Here is a 15,729-nt window from a genome sequence, read left to right as displayed (position 1 = left end):
GTTGGTTAAAGATTGCTCAGTAGACATAGAAGCTTCACCAGGCTTGCAGTTCTGCGAATCTTAATAGAAATAAGGATAGTAACAACATGACTCTCACAAAGCTCGGTAGTTTACCAGCAACCTTCACACATACCACGACTTTCAGTCTTCACGAGCAAGCTCTGTGAAGTAAGCAATGCCAGGGCACCTGGGTGGCTCAGTCGGTTAAGCAGCCGACTTCAGCTCAGGTCATGATCTCGCAGTCCGTGAGTTCAAGCCCCACATCGGGCTCTGTGCTGACAGCTCAGAGCCTGGAGCCTGTTTCAGATTCTGTGTCTCCCTCTCTCTCTGACCCTCCCCTGTTCATGCTCTGCCTCTCTCTGTCTCAAAAATAAAATAAAAAATGTTTAAAAAAAAGGGGGAAAAATGAAGTAAGCAATGCCATTTTCCTTTTACAGATAAGAACCAGAGATCCAGGTAAAGTAAATGGTGTGTCTGTAATCAGAGTTAAGGAGGACTGGATGGGGTACCACCTTTTTTGCAGAGTTTCAATGTTCCAGGCACTGTGATAAGCACTTCACAGAGGATTCCTGGTAACAATCCTTTCTTACTGAAAACTGAAGTTCAGAGAGGTTCCATAATTTTCCCAAGTTCACAAAAGCTGGTGAGGTCAGGAGTGTCTGATTTGGTTTGTTTCCCCTGCTGTGGTTGATGGTGTTTCCCAGCTATCGAATGCAGCACCACAATTTAAAAGCCAGGACTTCTACTCCCGAATGTTACCTCCTCCATGAAGCACTCCCTGACCATCACTCTTGCCAACACCGTGTTGAGTGAAATTCCTCCAACATAATCTATTATTGTACTCCTTCACTATATAATAAATATTTGTTATTTTTTCAATTTTTTATATCTTTGGGTCCTGGAAAGGCTTGGACCATATCCTAAGTTTATATCTCTAGTTATTAGACTATATTTGGAGACTAGAAGACACCATAAATGTTTGGTGAATGAAGAAGTAACAAAATCCAGTATTTTCTCATCATGTGTTTGAGAATTACAAAGTAATGCTACAGATTTAAACAATTAGACGTTAGTCTAAAATGTCATTCCTGGCACAAATTTGTTTTTTAAATCTATGGCAGGGACAGATAAATTATAAATATGATTAAGGGCCTTCTTACACATTATAGGCTAAACTGTGATAATACAGGGGTTTCTGACAATTCATGTAAACTTCTAAAAGCTGCACAGAAGACAACTTTAGTTACATAAGTCTATATGCTCTTCTCCGTATATAATGTGGCCTATGTTTTTCACATCCAACCCACATTCTTCCCTGTGACTTTATTCTAGAATATTTTTAGCAGTAAGTGGAGGAGAACAGTTGAATCCTCCCTTCTACCGTGTCTTTTAACCTATCAAAAAGAGGGTGGTCACTCACCATGAGGGACTCAAGTAGCAATGGAATCAGAGGGAAGACAGAATGTGACTGGGGGTGTTTCAGATTCCACGGGGGTTGTGAATTGTGAAGATTTCTGTGTCCTCAACATGTTTACTGTCACACCTTGTCAATGTGCTCACTCTCTCTTGACCTTCTAAAGTATCTGCATTCACTTCTCTGTCACCACACTCCACACAGCCCTTAGCTACAGTGAGAAAGTGAATCAGGAGAAGCTTCCCAGCACAGCTCAGGGGTCCCTCAGATGCCCAGGCAGTTTCCCCTACTTAACATGGCTCATAAAGGCTGGGCTAGCCTCTGAGTCTTCTCTTTCAAGTTCCAGTGGACTTCAATCGACACAGATAGCTGATGACCACTTTTGGTCTAATAATGAAATGCAGGTCAAACAGTGACTCAACACCATTAGAATGTGAGGCTCTGCCTAATGAGAGGACCGACCCACTCATAATTAGAGAAAATCAATTATTTCCAAGAAACTTGGCATTCTCTCCAAATTATGTTCATGGGAAGCTGACATTTATAAAATGCATGGGGTCAGCTGTATGTTCCTACTTGAACGAACAGAAGCAGGAGAAATAACCATCAGCTCCATCAGTGGTTTGTTAGGAACGCTGAGTATGTCCATCCACACCAGCAAACATCAATTAGCCTAACTTATGACCACTGTCAATGCACTTGCCCAGCATGAGGCAGTAATAGCACCTGCTTTACAATCTTCTAAGTTTCAATTAACTCAAACTCTACCCATCACAACTCTCACTGAGTGTTTGACTCTCCCGCTCAGATCTCAACAAGGCAAATCACAAGAGAAACAAGGAACGTCTGGGACCTTTCCAGTATATGTACTTGTCTCAGAATGCACACACCTGCCCCTTCGGAGCCTTAGCCAACACACTAAGTTGTCAGTACAATTTTTTAATCAAAAGACCTGAAGATTTAAAGGTGGTACATTTTATGTAAAGATTGAGACGCTGGAAGTTTTTCTAAACTTTGATACTTCACTCTTGGGTAGTCTAGGAATTGCAAAAAATCTGGGGCTTAAATTTACAGCAAGCTAGGTCCAACAAAAAAGAAGTTCTTAGAAGTAGAGGTGTCACAAGGCCAGCTTACCCACAGAACCCAGCATGGGCCACGTAATTTCCCAAGAAGGACAAAGGGGGCAATTGGTCTACTGAGTGGCCTGGGAACTCCTTTTTATTATTATGAGTAAAGCAAATCTAAAGCTTTATGTGAAAGCCTCTAATTTCCATTAGATCACTTCTCCTTGGTATCAGCTAAAGTTAACACATACCAGCCAGAACATACCAAGTAGAATGCACACCTTTTCAGAAACTACCTCCAGAAAAAAAAGAGAATGTTGTTCTCCACACAATAAAATAAGCTAAGGGGAAAAACAAAATAATATAAATAAGCAAGTGTCAGGCTGATGGATTTAAAATTTGGACAACCAATGAAAAAAAAAAGTCAGGTGAGCATTTCCTTACCTGTTTTGGTGTTGATGGCAAAAAAATTCTGGGGATTCCCACTTGTAATCCTGTATGTCAGTTTCTCGTTGGAACTGGAGTCTGGATCCTCAGCTTGGATCTGAATGACAGATACATCCTTTGGAGAATTTTCCATGACAACAGGATAATAGATAGGTTCTGAGGTCAGTGGGGCATTGTCATTCACATCTTCAATTTCAATGTAGACCTCAATGGTGGAATAAAGTGGAACCACGCCCCGATCTGTGGCATACACGGTCAGCCAGTATGACCCTGTTGTCTCTCGATCAAGAATGTCTGCTGTAGAGATGACTCCTAAAAGAAAGTAGAGAGAACATGACTGCTACAGTAAACTGGAAGAGATGAAGTAAACTGTCCCAAGTTTGGGGGCGGGGGGAGGAGGTAGTAAGTAATCTTGGCATACAAAAAAAAAGTCCTTAACACAAGATTCAATTAAGATGTTTTTCTTTACAGAAGAAAATTAGTTTCCACAAAACCTTATTAAGTAAATAGCTCCTCTTCCATTTGAAAAGTCTAATTACATTCACAAATACTTTATTTGAATTTGGGGGAATAGACATATCTCAATGCACATGCAAAGACACACACAGAGAAGACAATAGGGGGCAGTGGGAAGGGAGGAGGCCAGAGGTCAGAACACGTCCCGTGATGCATGGGAAATCAGGGCAATATCAGGTCAGTATCTCCATTTGACCTGATACTGAGTTTATTTCTCATGCAAGGGAAAGCTCTCCCAGGGTAAATTATTTTATCTGTTCGTTCACAAAAATGAAAAAGACTTTTCAAATGTTCTTTTGCCAGTAAGGATGGAAAATATTTTGCATGCAAAGATATAAGCCTCCTTCACACGGTTTCCCTGAAAACCAAATGTCACAGTTATTCCAAAAGAATGAGAGAAGAAGCCATATGAGCACACTTTCTAAATGATCTTTACCCCCTCAAGAACTCTACCGAGGGTGCTAAATAAATTCTGAGCTACTCTGAGAGATACTCATGGACAATCATTTTAAATTAGAAGCAGAAAAATGCCCGATCTGCTCCCTTCACCTTTCCCATTTCATGGTGGAAACAAGTGCCAACCAGGAAATCAGATGTCTGCCAGAAAAGCTGGAGAGAAAACACAGTGCTCTTGAATATCTTCACAGCCCTCACTCAAATCACCAGGCTACAGAAACTTAATAGAGGAGTGCCTAAGCATTTTCACTGTGGTGGGAAAACTTGGGCTTGGCTTATAAAATCTCTAACAGCAGTCAGGATACTTGTGGAAGGCATGTAATTCATGTAAATCCTTATACCCAAAAAGAAAGCCATGGAAAAAGTCAAGAAATCGTTCTCTAATCTCTAATAGATCTGGATCCTCTGTCCTCTGTATTCCCATCAAAGTTCAGACTGTATTAGGCACATAGTTTGACCTACAGACCCTACGTAAGCAAAATGCCAAGTACGGCAATTGGAAGAGAGGAGGGAATCTGTCCAGAAACAGTGGGGCTGGAATTCTCAAAGTTGCCCAAAACTCAGAATAACTAAACTATTCAAAAGGAGAGAACCTAACTGATGGTGAAGATTCAGCTCCAAAGTTATCCAGCTAAGAACCCTGCATACTGTTATGCAACGGGACAAAAGATAATCTTTTTTTTTTTTTTTTTTTAAAGATTTTATTGTTAAGTAGTCTCTACATCCACCATGGAATTCGAATTTACAACTCCAAGATCAAGAGTTACACGCTCTCTCAACTGAGCCAGCCAGGCACCCCAGTACTAGATAATCTTAAATATTCTCAATGGAAATATATAAGACAATATGGGTTCCTATAGATTCATGGGTGTTATCTCAATGTCAAAATAGAAATGCCAATATGGCATTAGGAGGACAGATAGCAGATAACAGGGTAGGGAGAAAAGCAGGAAGAGTAAAACACAATGAGTATAAACATAATGCTATGTGTCCATTGACTAAATGAGTGACAGGCAGCCTTATAAAAGGGGCTGAGATAGTGTAGAACGTCAACATGACATTAAGGTCCAGAGAGGCTAGAGGGCCGGAGACTGGGTCAGACATGAGCACCCCTATAAGGCTCAGGCCTACCACAGACACCGTGGCCAGCTTTCTGGAACACTCACAGCAGTCACAGCCATGAGACACTGTGCAGACATGGGTTTCACTGGCACCCAGGGGGATTAGAGCTTTTCAAGTCAGAGGATGGTCAGGTGACATGAAAGCAAGCAGTCTCTGGAATGGAGACATAGAGTAGGCTGGCAGGACCTGGGATGCAGGACATGGGTTGCAAAGAATGCTCTAAAGATGCATGGGAAGCATGGGAAGCACTGAGAAGCTGGGCATGAGATCTGTCAATTCAATTCATAAGCATCTACCGGACCCTGTGCTGGACACTGGAAGAACAGTGATAACTGACAGAAGATCTCTGTCTTCAGAGCACTCATAATTTTGCTGAGAAGACAGATCTCTGATGAGGAGATATGCTCTAAGGGGAAAATTGCACAGCCAACAGCCAGGAGGACTCTGTCTTCTCTGGTTTTGTACTGGTTTGGACTGATATACTAGGAAGGGCAAAAAACCTAGCACCAGAAGAGGGTAGGAGGCAAGTGAAATAGCATTTACTGAGCATTTATAATGTGCTGTGAAGCTTGCGGCACAGCTTCTCTGTAATATGATCTTTATAATTGTCTTCTATGGATGGGTCAGGAAGTCTCAAGTGTGAGTAGGTAACTTGTCCAAGATTGAAGGGCTAATTGTAGAACTCAGGTCTGTTTGCTTCAAAAGCTCTCATTTCAAATCCAGACTCCTGAATTTACTGTTTTCTAAATCTACCTGTTTGGTAGAGTACTACCAAACTGGGCCATGGACAAGGTGTTTAAACCAAGGAAGTCTAGCTTAATCATGTAATCATGATTACATGTAACCAGTGATCATGTAATTAAATGTATGTCAAGAAACCGGCAAAATACTTGTAACACAGTAGATGCTGAGAATATGTTATGTAAATGTGAATCAAAAGCAGTACTGGAAGCCTTATAAATAGTAACCACATTCAAAAGCAAGGGACAATTTTGAGAGGAGAGACTTCTGGCATGGACTGTTGTCTTAGATATTTCTCTCTTCTCTGTTCATGTGGCATTCTTTCATAGTCTTTGTGACTTGCCCATGACATACCTTTTTGTGAAAATAACTGGCTCATTTGGGAAATAGTAAAATAAGACCACTAAAAAGAGAACGCAACACAACAAAATCAAAGAAGTTGGGTCAGTTTTGTTTGTATCTTGGCTGACTACCTACCACGCATGCATTCAAACACTCACATGCATGTATAAGCAAATGCACACATGCGTGGGTGCACACACACACACACACACACAGACCTGCTTTGTGATCTCTGGAAGTCACTTAATTCCCTTTTCTTGCACCTGTCAAACTGGAAGATAGTATATCACAGGCTTTGGACATTAAATGGTTTTGAGGGGCGCCTGGGTGGCTCAATTGGTTAAGCGTGCGACTCTTGATTTTGGCTCAGGTCATGATCTCACAGTTCATGTGACTGAGCCCCACGGAAGGCTGTGCATTGACAGCCAGAGCCTGCTTGGGATTCTTTCTCCCTGTCTCTCTGTCCCTTCCTTGCTCACACATGCTATCTCTCTCAAAAATAAATAACCATTAAAAAATATTTTACAAAATGATTTTGATAAGTCCTTGGATGAAAGACATCCACTAATGCCAATTAAAATATGAGTGGAACTTTACTTCATTTTTAAATAAAGGATCAGATATATCCTCTAGAAATTAGAATTCTTTCCAATTAAAATACAATATTTACAGCTATATTTAGTCACTAACCAGAAGTGGGGATGAGTATCTTGGAACTTAAATGTTCAGAGATCAGGCCAATGCTCTAAAATTTTGAGGAAAAAATGACAAGAATGATCCTGAAATGTGTTAATCATTATTCTCAGATTCATCCAAGGCTCCACATTAATCTGACTAATACAACAAATGCCCAGTGACAGCATTTTCTTGCTTTCTATTATGTTCTCATAGCTAATTATGACATGGTCAGAACTAAAAATGTAAGCCCACATGACCTTTCCTATTAAGCAAAAACTCACTTTTGAGATTGCCCAAAGATCACCAAAACCATGTAATGAGCCCTTAGTTTTGTGATAACCACCATGCGTTAATTTCTTAAAACTGAGGTATAACTGACAAATCATAAAGTATTCCATTGTATGAGTATACCAAGATTCGTTTCAATCATTGACTTATTGATGGGCATTTCGGTTGCTTTCAGTTTTTAGATACTACAAATAAAACTGCTAAGAACATTCCTATGCAAGCTTTATGTGCAAGTACTTCACTAGCAGTAAAAATGGAACATACCAGTTGTTACACATTCTCACTTTTGGCATACTTTGCGTGGTAAGTTTCCTTAAGTTCTGACATTCCAGTGCTATGCAGTGGTGGCTTGTAATTTTAATTTGCATCCTCCTGCTGATATTGAGCATCTTTAAAAGTGCTTCTTGGGGCGCCTTGGGTGGCTCAGTCGGTTAAGCGGCCGACTTCGGCTCAGGTCATGATCTCGCAGTCCGTGAGTTCGAGCCCTGCGTCGGGCTCTGTGCTGACAGCTCAGAGCCTGGAGCCTGTTTCAGATTCTGTGTCTCCCTCTCTCTGACCCTCCCCCGTTCATGCTCTGTCTCTCTCTGTCTCAAAAATAAATAAATGTTAAAAAAAAATTTAAAAAAAAAAGTGTTTTTTTTTTTTTTTTCTTAACATTTATTTTACTTTTGGGAGACAGAGAAAGACAGAGCATGGGTGGGGGAGGGGCAGTGAGAGAGGGGGGACACAGGATCTGAGGCAGGTTTCCAGCTCTGAGCTGTCAGCACAGAGCCTGACGCTGGGCTCAAACCCACGGACCGCAAGGTCATGACCTGAGCAGAAGGTGGACTCTTAACCGACTGAGCCACCCAGGCACCCCTCCCTAAAAGTGATTATTTTCAATGTGTATGTCTTGTTTGGATAAATGTTCAGATTGTTTATCCATTTTTCAGATTAGGGTGTTTGTTTTCTTATTACTGAGATTTAAGAGTCCTTTATATGTGGCTAAAAGTGTTTTATCAGATATGTGATATTCAAATATTTTCCTCCAGGCTGCTGCTTATCTTTTCATTCTCTTAATAATAGCTTTTGAAACACAGAAAATTTTAATTTTAATGATATCCAATCAAAATTTTTTTTTCTTTTATAGATCATGCTTTTGGTGCATCTAAGAAATCATCTAAGAGGTCATAAAGATTTTCTCCTACATTTTCTTCTATAATTTAATAGTCCTAGGTTTTATATCTATGATCAATTTTGAGTTAATGTCTATATATGGTGCAATATATGGGTCTAAGTTCTTTTTTTTCTTTTAATGTATGTAGATATTCATGGTTCCAGCCATATTTATTGAAAAGACGATCTTTCCTCCACTGAATTGCCTTTGCATTTTTGTCAAAAATCAATTGATCATGTATATATGAGTCTATTTCTGGACTCTCCATTCTGTTCCATTGATCTATTTTGCTATGTTTGCATCAGTATCACATTGTCTTAATTAATGTAGCTTCATAGTAAGTCTTGAAATCAGGAAGTGTTAATTCTTTCAATTTTGCTCATCTCTTACAAAGTTGTTTGGGCTATTCCAGATCCTTAGTGTTTCCATATGAAGTGTAGAATCAGCTTTAGAGTCCATATAAAATTTAAGAAAACCTATTAGCATTTTAACTGGGATTGTGTTAACTCTATAGATCATTTTGGAAAGAACTGACATCTTAACAACTTTGAGTCCATTGATCCATGAAAATAGTGTATCTCTCCATTTATTTATGTCTTCTTTTATTTCTCTAAACAATGCTTTAGAGCTCTAGTACACAGACCTTGTACATCTTTTGCCAAATTTATCCCCTGGAACTTCATATTTTTATTGCTATTGTAATGATGTTATTATTTTAATTTTAATTTTAATTGTTTGTTGTTTGTATATTAAATATGATTGATTTTTGTTATGTTATCTTATATCCTGCAGCCTTGTTAAACTCACTTATTAGTTGTAAGGAGTTGTTACAAATTCCATGTCATTTTCTATATAGATGATCACATTACCCCCAAATAGGAACAATTTTACAACCCCTGTCATCACTATCAACACCTCTATACCTATCACTGTTTGATCATTGTGTGCCTGGAACTATAAAAGGTACAATAAATGCATTCTTCATTAAAATGTCTTAGCTGTTCATTCATTCAGCAAATACTTATTAGTGCCAAACACTCATAAAGTAGTTACTATTTCTAGTTCCTTATTACAGATGAGAAAACAGATTTAGGTTAAGAAACTTGCCAGTGATCACTCAGCCAGTAAATAGAAAATCTAGTTCTCAAACTTTGGTCTGTCAAATTCGAGACCAGTTGTCAACCAAAACATTATATTGTCTTCTTAATACATAAACATATCAAATCCACATAGTATTTCATGTCCAAAGATATTTTTCCCACTGACAGAGTTATTAATTGAGCAAACCATATTAAGTTAATATTATACCTTCCTGTTTGAGGTCTCCCTCCATATTGACTATAAAAATTATTTAAAAAGGTCCTTCTTGGTCTATTCTTACAGAATATTAAAAAAGTATCAATTCTCTGCAAAGAGAGTCTGTTTGTTTTGATGTATAAAAAAATGCATATTCTTAGTCCATTAGCTAACACAGTATTGTTAGCTAATTGATCTCAATACAGATAGCAGTATTGATCTCCACAAAGGAGCCTCCTTTCATCTGCCCATTACAGAAAATGGGCTCTATAAGGAGAGTTTCTATCTGGTGCCTGGCATAGAGCAGGCATGCAATAAATTTGTTTTTTTTGTTGTTTTTATTTATTTTTAAATTTGTTTATCTATTGTGAGAGATAGGGGGACAGGGGCAGAAGCAGAGGGAGAGAGAGAGAATCTTACGTAGGCTCCACACTGTCAGTAGTGTCAATGCAGAGCCAGATGCGGGGCTCGAACTTACAAACCAGGAGATCATGTCCTGAGCCCAAATCAAGAGTGGAAGCTTAACCAGCTGAGACACCCAGGCACCCCAATAAATTTGTTTTCATGAAGGCATTTAGTTCCTGACATCCAATCAAAAGTAGGTTAGTTTAATTCACTGATGAGATAAATCAGTCTCACTTGATCAGACCTGAAAGGGACTTCAAAGACCGGTAGGTATTACTGACCGCTAGTGAAAGCATCCTTCCCACATCTCTGATGGGACACCCAGCCTCTGCTCTGAATCTGGTGACAGGGCCCTAATTATTTACTAGGGAGTTTCAGCTAACAGGAAGTTCTTCAAACTGAGGCCACTCTCTCTCTAGTTCTGAATGCTATTTCTACCTGTACCCCTGCTCAGATATCAAATAAACCAAAACAGGTCTGCAAACCACCATTCACCTGTGATAGGTCTTCAAATATCAGAAGATGATCCTCTTTCCAGGGTTTTTCTTCTCCAATCTATGAACTCTGTCCTCATGTGCCATGTAGGCTTCTAGTCCTTTCTGCCTCCCCATCTCTGCCTCTGAAATCAATAGGACATGAATATCTGTCCATTCACAAGTGTGTCCAAAGGGGGGGTAGAAATGGGCGGTTAATAAATCTTACTTAAAAGATAAACCAGGGCCACCCAGGTGGCTCAGTTGGCTAAGCATCCAACCCTTGATTTTTTTTTTTTTAATTTTTTTTTCAACGTTTATTTATTTATTTTTGGGACAGAGAGAGACAGAGCATGAACGGGGGAGGGGCAGAGAGAGAGGGAGACACAGAATCGGAAACAGGCTCCAGGCTCTGAGCCATCGGCCCAGAGCCTGACGCGGGGCTCGAACTCACGGACCGCGAGATCGTGACCTGGCTGAAGTCGGCCGCTTAACCGACTGCGCCACCCAGGCGCCCCCAACCCTTGATTTCTGCTCGGGTCATGATCATGACAGCTCCTGAGTTCCAGCCCCACATCAGGTTCTGTGCTACCACTTGTGTTATCTCTGTCTCTCTCTCTCTCTCTCAAAACAAATAAATAAACTTTAAATAAAAAAAGATAAACCATCCACAGTGAGCTTTTAGCATGTTCCAGATAGTGCAGTTCAGTGGCAAGAGCTCAGGTGGAATATTCCAGATGGGGATACATCCTACCCTCCCATTTGCATCTACCACGGAAATGCTAAAAGCAGATTCAATGGAGATGCTTGAATTTATGCTGATACGTATGAAAATGTCATTTAAAAAATTCTTTAAAAATACAATTGGGGTTTTTAAATTTTTTTTTAATTTTTGAGATATGTTCATGTTTATACATTTTTTTCTCTTCTTATTTCATCTTTCTTTGATGTATAATAAGGGCAATGGAGGACTGGAATTCTTTGGGCATCTTAATATTTAGTTTGTTTAGTTGTAGAAGCAGATACACAAACAGTAATTAATTAATTGCTACAGAACCGTGCACAGCTTAAACTGGAATTAGTTGACCCCAGCGTGAATCACATGCTAGTTATAATTGTTCCTTTTCATTCAAAAATATTCGAAAATACACACACACACACACACACACACACACACATATACACATACACATACATATATATATATACATACATATATATGTGTATATATATATACACACACACACACACACACACATTGTTCTCATTGAATAAGCTCTAAATATTTAATATGAAAGAACAATTGTATGGAGCTGTTCATAATCAGGTGACCATTACATGCTAGGTTACTCACCTTATCTACTTTCCAGCCATATCCCCATAGGCCACATCCTAGGTCTCACATGACATCTTGCTCCAAACAAATGACACCCCCAAGCCCCCAACAGTTCTGTCAAAAATGGTTCAGGGGATGCTTTGGGTGTGGGGAGCTTATCACATGATGAAAAACCCCTTACCAAGGTAAGTAATGTAGATTCTGAGACAGTTAAAAAACAAAGAACAAACCAAAAAAAAAAAAAAAACCCAAAAACAAGAACAGACAAAGCAACTTAAAAAAAAAAACAAAACCTGATGGCGTATTCATTGTAGATGTCCTTCACAGAGTCTGTTTATTTGTGCCTATACATTTAATTATCATTTCTGATTAGTCAAAACACTACCTTCCAATTCTCAGTGCATTTAAAAATTTTGTTAACTTTTTGTTTTATTTTGCAATAATGATTGATTATCACAGGATGGTACAAGGGAATGTACAGGGAGTTCCTGCACACCCTTTACCCAGCTACCCGCATGGTTCGCATCTAAGGGCATTTTTAAACTGATTATTCCTTCCAGAATCAAACTCTTGCTAGACTCACTTCTGAGAACACATGGGATTTCTTCATGGAATCCATAACCATTTTTATCCAACCCTTGCTTGCCCGCAGCAGGATCATAGGGACAGTATTGTTCTTTCTGTTCTGATTCACCCCTGGACTGGCATAAGGCTCTTAATGCCTTAACAGGCATCATTGTTCTGAGCAGAGGGTGGTAACAATTAGGGAAGAATGGGGATTTTATCCTCATAGGCCCAACCAGGGTCACTCAATGCACTCCTGTGGTTGTATCTATAATTGCCACCAGTCTGAAATATACGGCACAACTGAAATGAGTTGAAATGGGATGAGGCAAGATGAACAGAGAAATTGTGAGTGGAGAGAATCTCAGATGTTTAAAATGTTTCAAATACACTTAGTGTGGACATATAATACATGCATATATCTTATATATATTATGTACCTTCTACATCACATGCTTGGCATATAACATATGTAAACATACACTTCAATGCCCTTTTTAAATTGGGGCTTTTCAGTGAATCGTCCAGCTAATCAAGTGGCAAAGTCAGCCCGGGAATCTAGAGCACTGAAAAGGAGTCACACACTCTTTTCATTACAGGAGTTGCCCGCTGATCTATCCACATGTGTCCATTATCATGAAAAAAGAAGGCAATTCCATGCCCATGTGCTCCTCACAGTGGGATGGTATCAGCTCTTTGATGATAAGAACTTCAATAGTTTCATTGCTTTCCTCAATTTCTAAAAGTTGCTGTGATGCGTTATTCAGAATTCATTTTCAGATCTTCTCAGAAGATTCTCAGATGTTGGACTGGTTTGAGATAGAATGCACTGGAGGACCGAGTCTTCCTTGAATGTCCACTCCTCCTTTGCTTCTGTGTACACCTGCACGTGCTGCTCTTTCCGTCCATGCCTCCACAAATGACCTCTGTCCTCCTCATGCTTCAAGGAGGTTTCAGGTTCCGAGAAACCCCCGCCACTCAGCCAGCCAGGGCTGGGACTTACCTCTTCTGCCTCTTCCTTAGCACTTTCTTTTTGTCCCTTTATCCTAGGGAATGCTATAAACATTGAGTAAGTAAATGAAGGATAGCATCGTAACGTTTGGCAAATGGCGGGTAAGTTGGGATATCAGAGTCTTTCTAGACAAGCAGGCTGAAAAATACCTACATTACAAAAACAACAACAAAAAAAACGTAAGTCAACTAGATTTTTGCTACCTTGTGATCCATAGGCAAAATAAAATGGGAATAGGTTGTGTTTGTCATTGGTTTTAGACTTCTTGAATGTATACGCAGAATTGATAGTAACCTTGCTCTGAAATTCAATGCTCCATCTGTGAATTATCCCATTTAAAAGACAAATTTTTCTTAAAAACTATGTCTAGTTTGGGGTCGTCCCTTTGCTACCTAGAATGCAGATGGTGTCATGGTAATATCCCCAAGACTTGAAGCAAAAACAAAGCTTGATGAAGACATCAGTTGATTTTATCATGCACATAAATGCTGCACTGCTCCCAGGTACACATTGTAGGCAGTCTGAATCAAAGCCTCAGGTTCCCAGATAAAACGTCAGCAAGGCGCTCCCTCTCCGCGGGCTCTCATCCACAGATTGGCATCCACCCTGGACACTTTTGTTCTACTCTGCTCCCTCCTCTTCACGCCGACTCTTATTGATTAGACATCTTTCATCTTTGCAGGAGGAGAAGAAAGACCCACAACCCAGTTGTTGGGAACAATTATGTACTGAAATGCAAGCTGCCTTCATTCCATGTTATTTCCCAAGACTGGAAGCTGGAGGGCTGCTCCTATGATTAAGGCAAAGGGCTGTGGGCTGAATTCAAGCTTTTCTTTGGAGTTAATGAAAATGGACAGCTCTCCTTGTCTGTTTGGAACTCAGGAATTCTAAATCTTAGCTGCATGCCTGATAGCCTCCCTGGCCAGGAAGTTCTAGGGGCTTGGTAAACATATATTTGGTACTTGATTTTTTAAAAAAATGAACTTTTCGGGACCAGTTTTTAACAGACTCAAAATGCGTACCTATTCTCTCTGTACAGTAATTCTAGTCTGTGTAGTGGGCCACCAAGCACCAACAGCCTGGAAACAGGAAGCAGACAGCATACCAGACTGTGAGCAATACATCAGCTCGCATTCAGTGTTGTTGTTGTTTTTTTTCCTTTCCTGTAACACAGATTATTCCCAGCCTCAAACCCTGTCTGTGGTCTGTGCTAATTAGCATAAGTACCATACACAGCGCAAGGATAGAGAGCCTCACAGCTGACTAGAATAGAAGGGTGAAATCTAAAGCAGTAGAAAATGCTCTCAAACAATATAAAAAAATAAAGTCAAGAAAAGTGGTTTTGTTAAGGGTCTGAAAAGATGGAGGTTTATTACATTTACATGAAGGGCAGCAATTAGCTAGATTCTATTTCTTTAGAAGAAGAAATAAGCACAACCTCCACTACAAAGGATTTGGGTTAGATATCTAGAAATATTTTCTTTTTAAAAAACATTTATATATTTATATTCAGAGAGAGAGAGAGAGACCATGCAAGTGGGATAGGGGCAGAGAGAGAGAGAGGGAAAAAGAGAATCCCAAGCAGGGTCTGCACTATCAGCACAGAGCCCAACGCAGGGCTTGATCCCACAAACCATGACCTGAGCTGAAATCATGAGTCAGTCGGTTAAGACTGGGCCATCCAGGTGCTCCTAGAAATATTTTCTTTTAGCAATGGTACACAAACAAAGGCATAGCTATCTGAGGGAAACTGAACTTATTTTCTGTTTCCATGTTTCAGTTATTGACGAGACAGAGAGAGAGAGAGAGAGAGAGAGACAGAGAGAGAGAGAAGGCAGAAAGGTGGAAGGAAAGAAGGGAGGAAGAAGGAAGGAAAACAGAGATAGTCGCAAAGAAAGGAAAGAAGGAACAAAGAACAAAGGAACGATCTTTGGCCTCGCAGGAAGTTTTGTAGCATTCACATTGGTAATTAGGTAAATCTTTGTGTTTAAAAAATGTTTAACACTCCATTAAAGAAGAAATTATACACTATAAATAATTTAAAAAAAAAAACACTCATTCACTTGTGGCCTAGAGATAATAACTGTTAATATCCTTAGTGCATTGCCTTAGTTCTATATTATTGTCACCTTAAAGCAGCATTATTTCTCTGTAATTGTAGATCCTTGTTCACCATTGCTTACTGAACATCTTTCCACATCAATAGCTATAGTTCCATGAGATTGCCTTTTAATGACTGTTTAGTAGTGATGCCCACTTGCCACTAACCCACAAACACAAGGAAATGTAAGCTCTCTGTGTGCAAGGATTTTCCCCGTTACAGCACTGTGGCATACCTAGTACACACTAGGTGCTCAAACAATATTGCTTGAGCTGAAATGCATGATGCTAATCATTTACTCAAGGAAGCCCCTGTTGT

At 39.7% G+C, this 15,729-nt stretch overlaps 1 protein-coding gene across 5 annotated transcripts in view; it reads right to left on the bottom strand.

The window, feature by feature from the left end:
• Nucleotides 1-15,729, bottom strand: part of FAT3 (FAT atypical cadherin 3) — a 673,934-nt gene that overhangs the window by 360,305 nt on the left and 297,900 nt on the right. For all 5 annotated transcript variants that reach the window (XM_040489607.1, XM_040489605.1, XM_040489603.1 and 2 more), the window contains exon 3: nt 2,923-3,237. In XM_040489607.1, coding sequence (XP_040345541.1) covers nt 2,923-3,237 — 315 coding nt within the window. The remainder of the gene's footprint in view (nt 1-2,922; nt 3,238-15,729) is intronic.

The sequence above is a fragment of the Herpailurus yagouaroundi genome, unplaced genomic scaffold (assembly GCF_014898765.1).
Source record: "Herpailurus yagouaroundi ecotype Mexico unplaced genomic scaffold, PumYag 180, whole genome shotgun sequence".
NCBI lineage: Eukaryota > Metazoa > Chordata > Mammalia > Carnivora > Felidae > Herpailurus > Herpailurus yagouaroundi.
The sequence above is the reverse complement of the archived record's forward strand: the minus strand, read 5'-3'. Positions and strand labels throughout refer to the sequence as shown.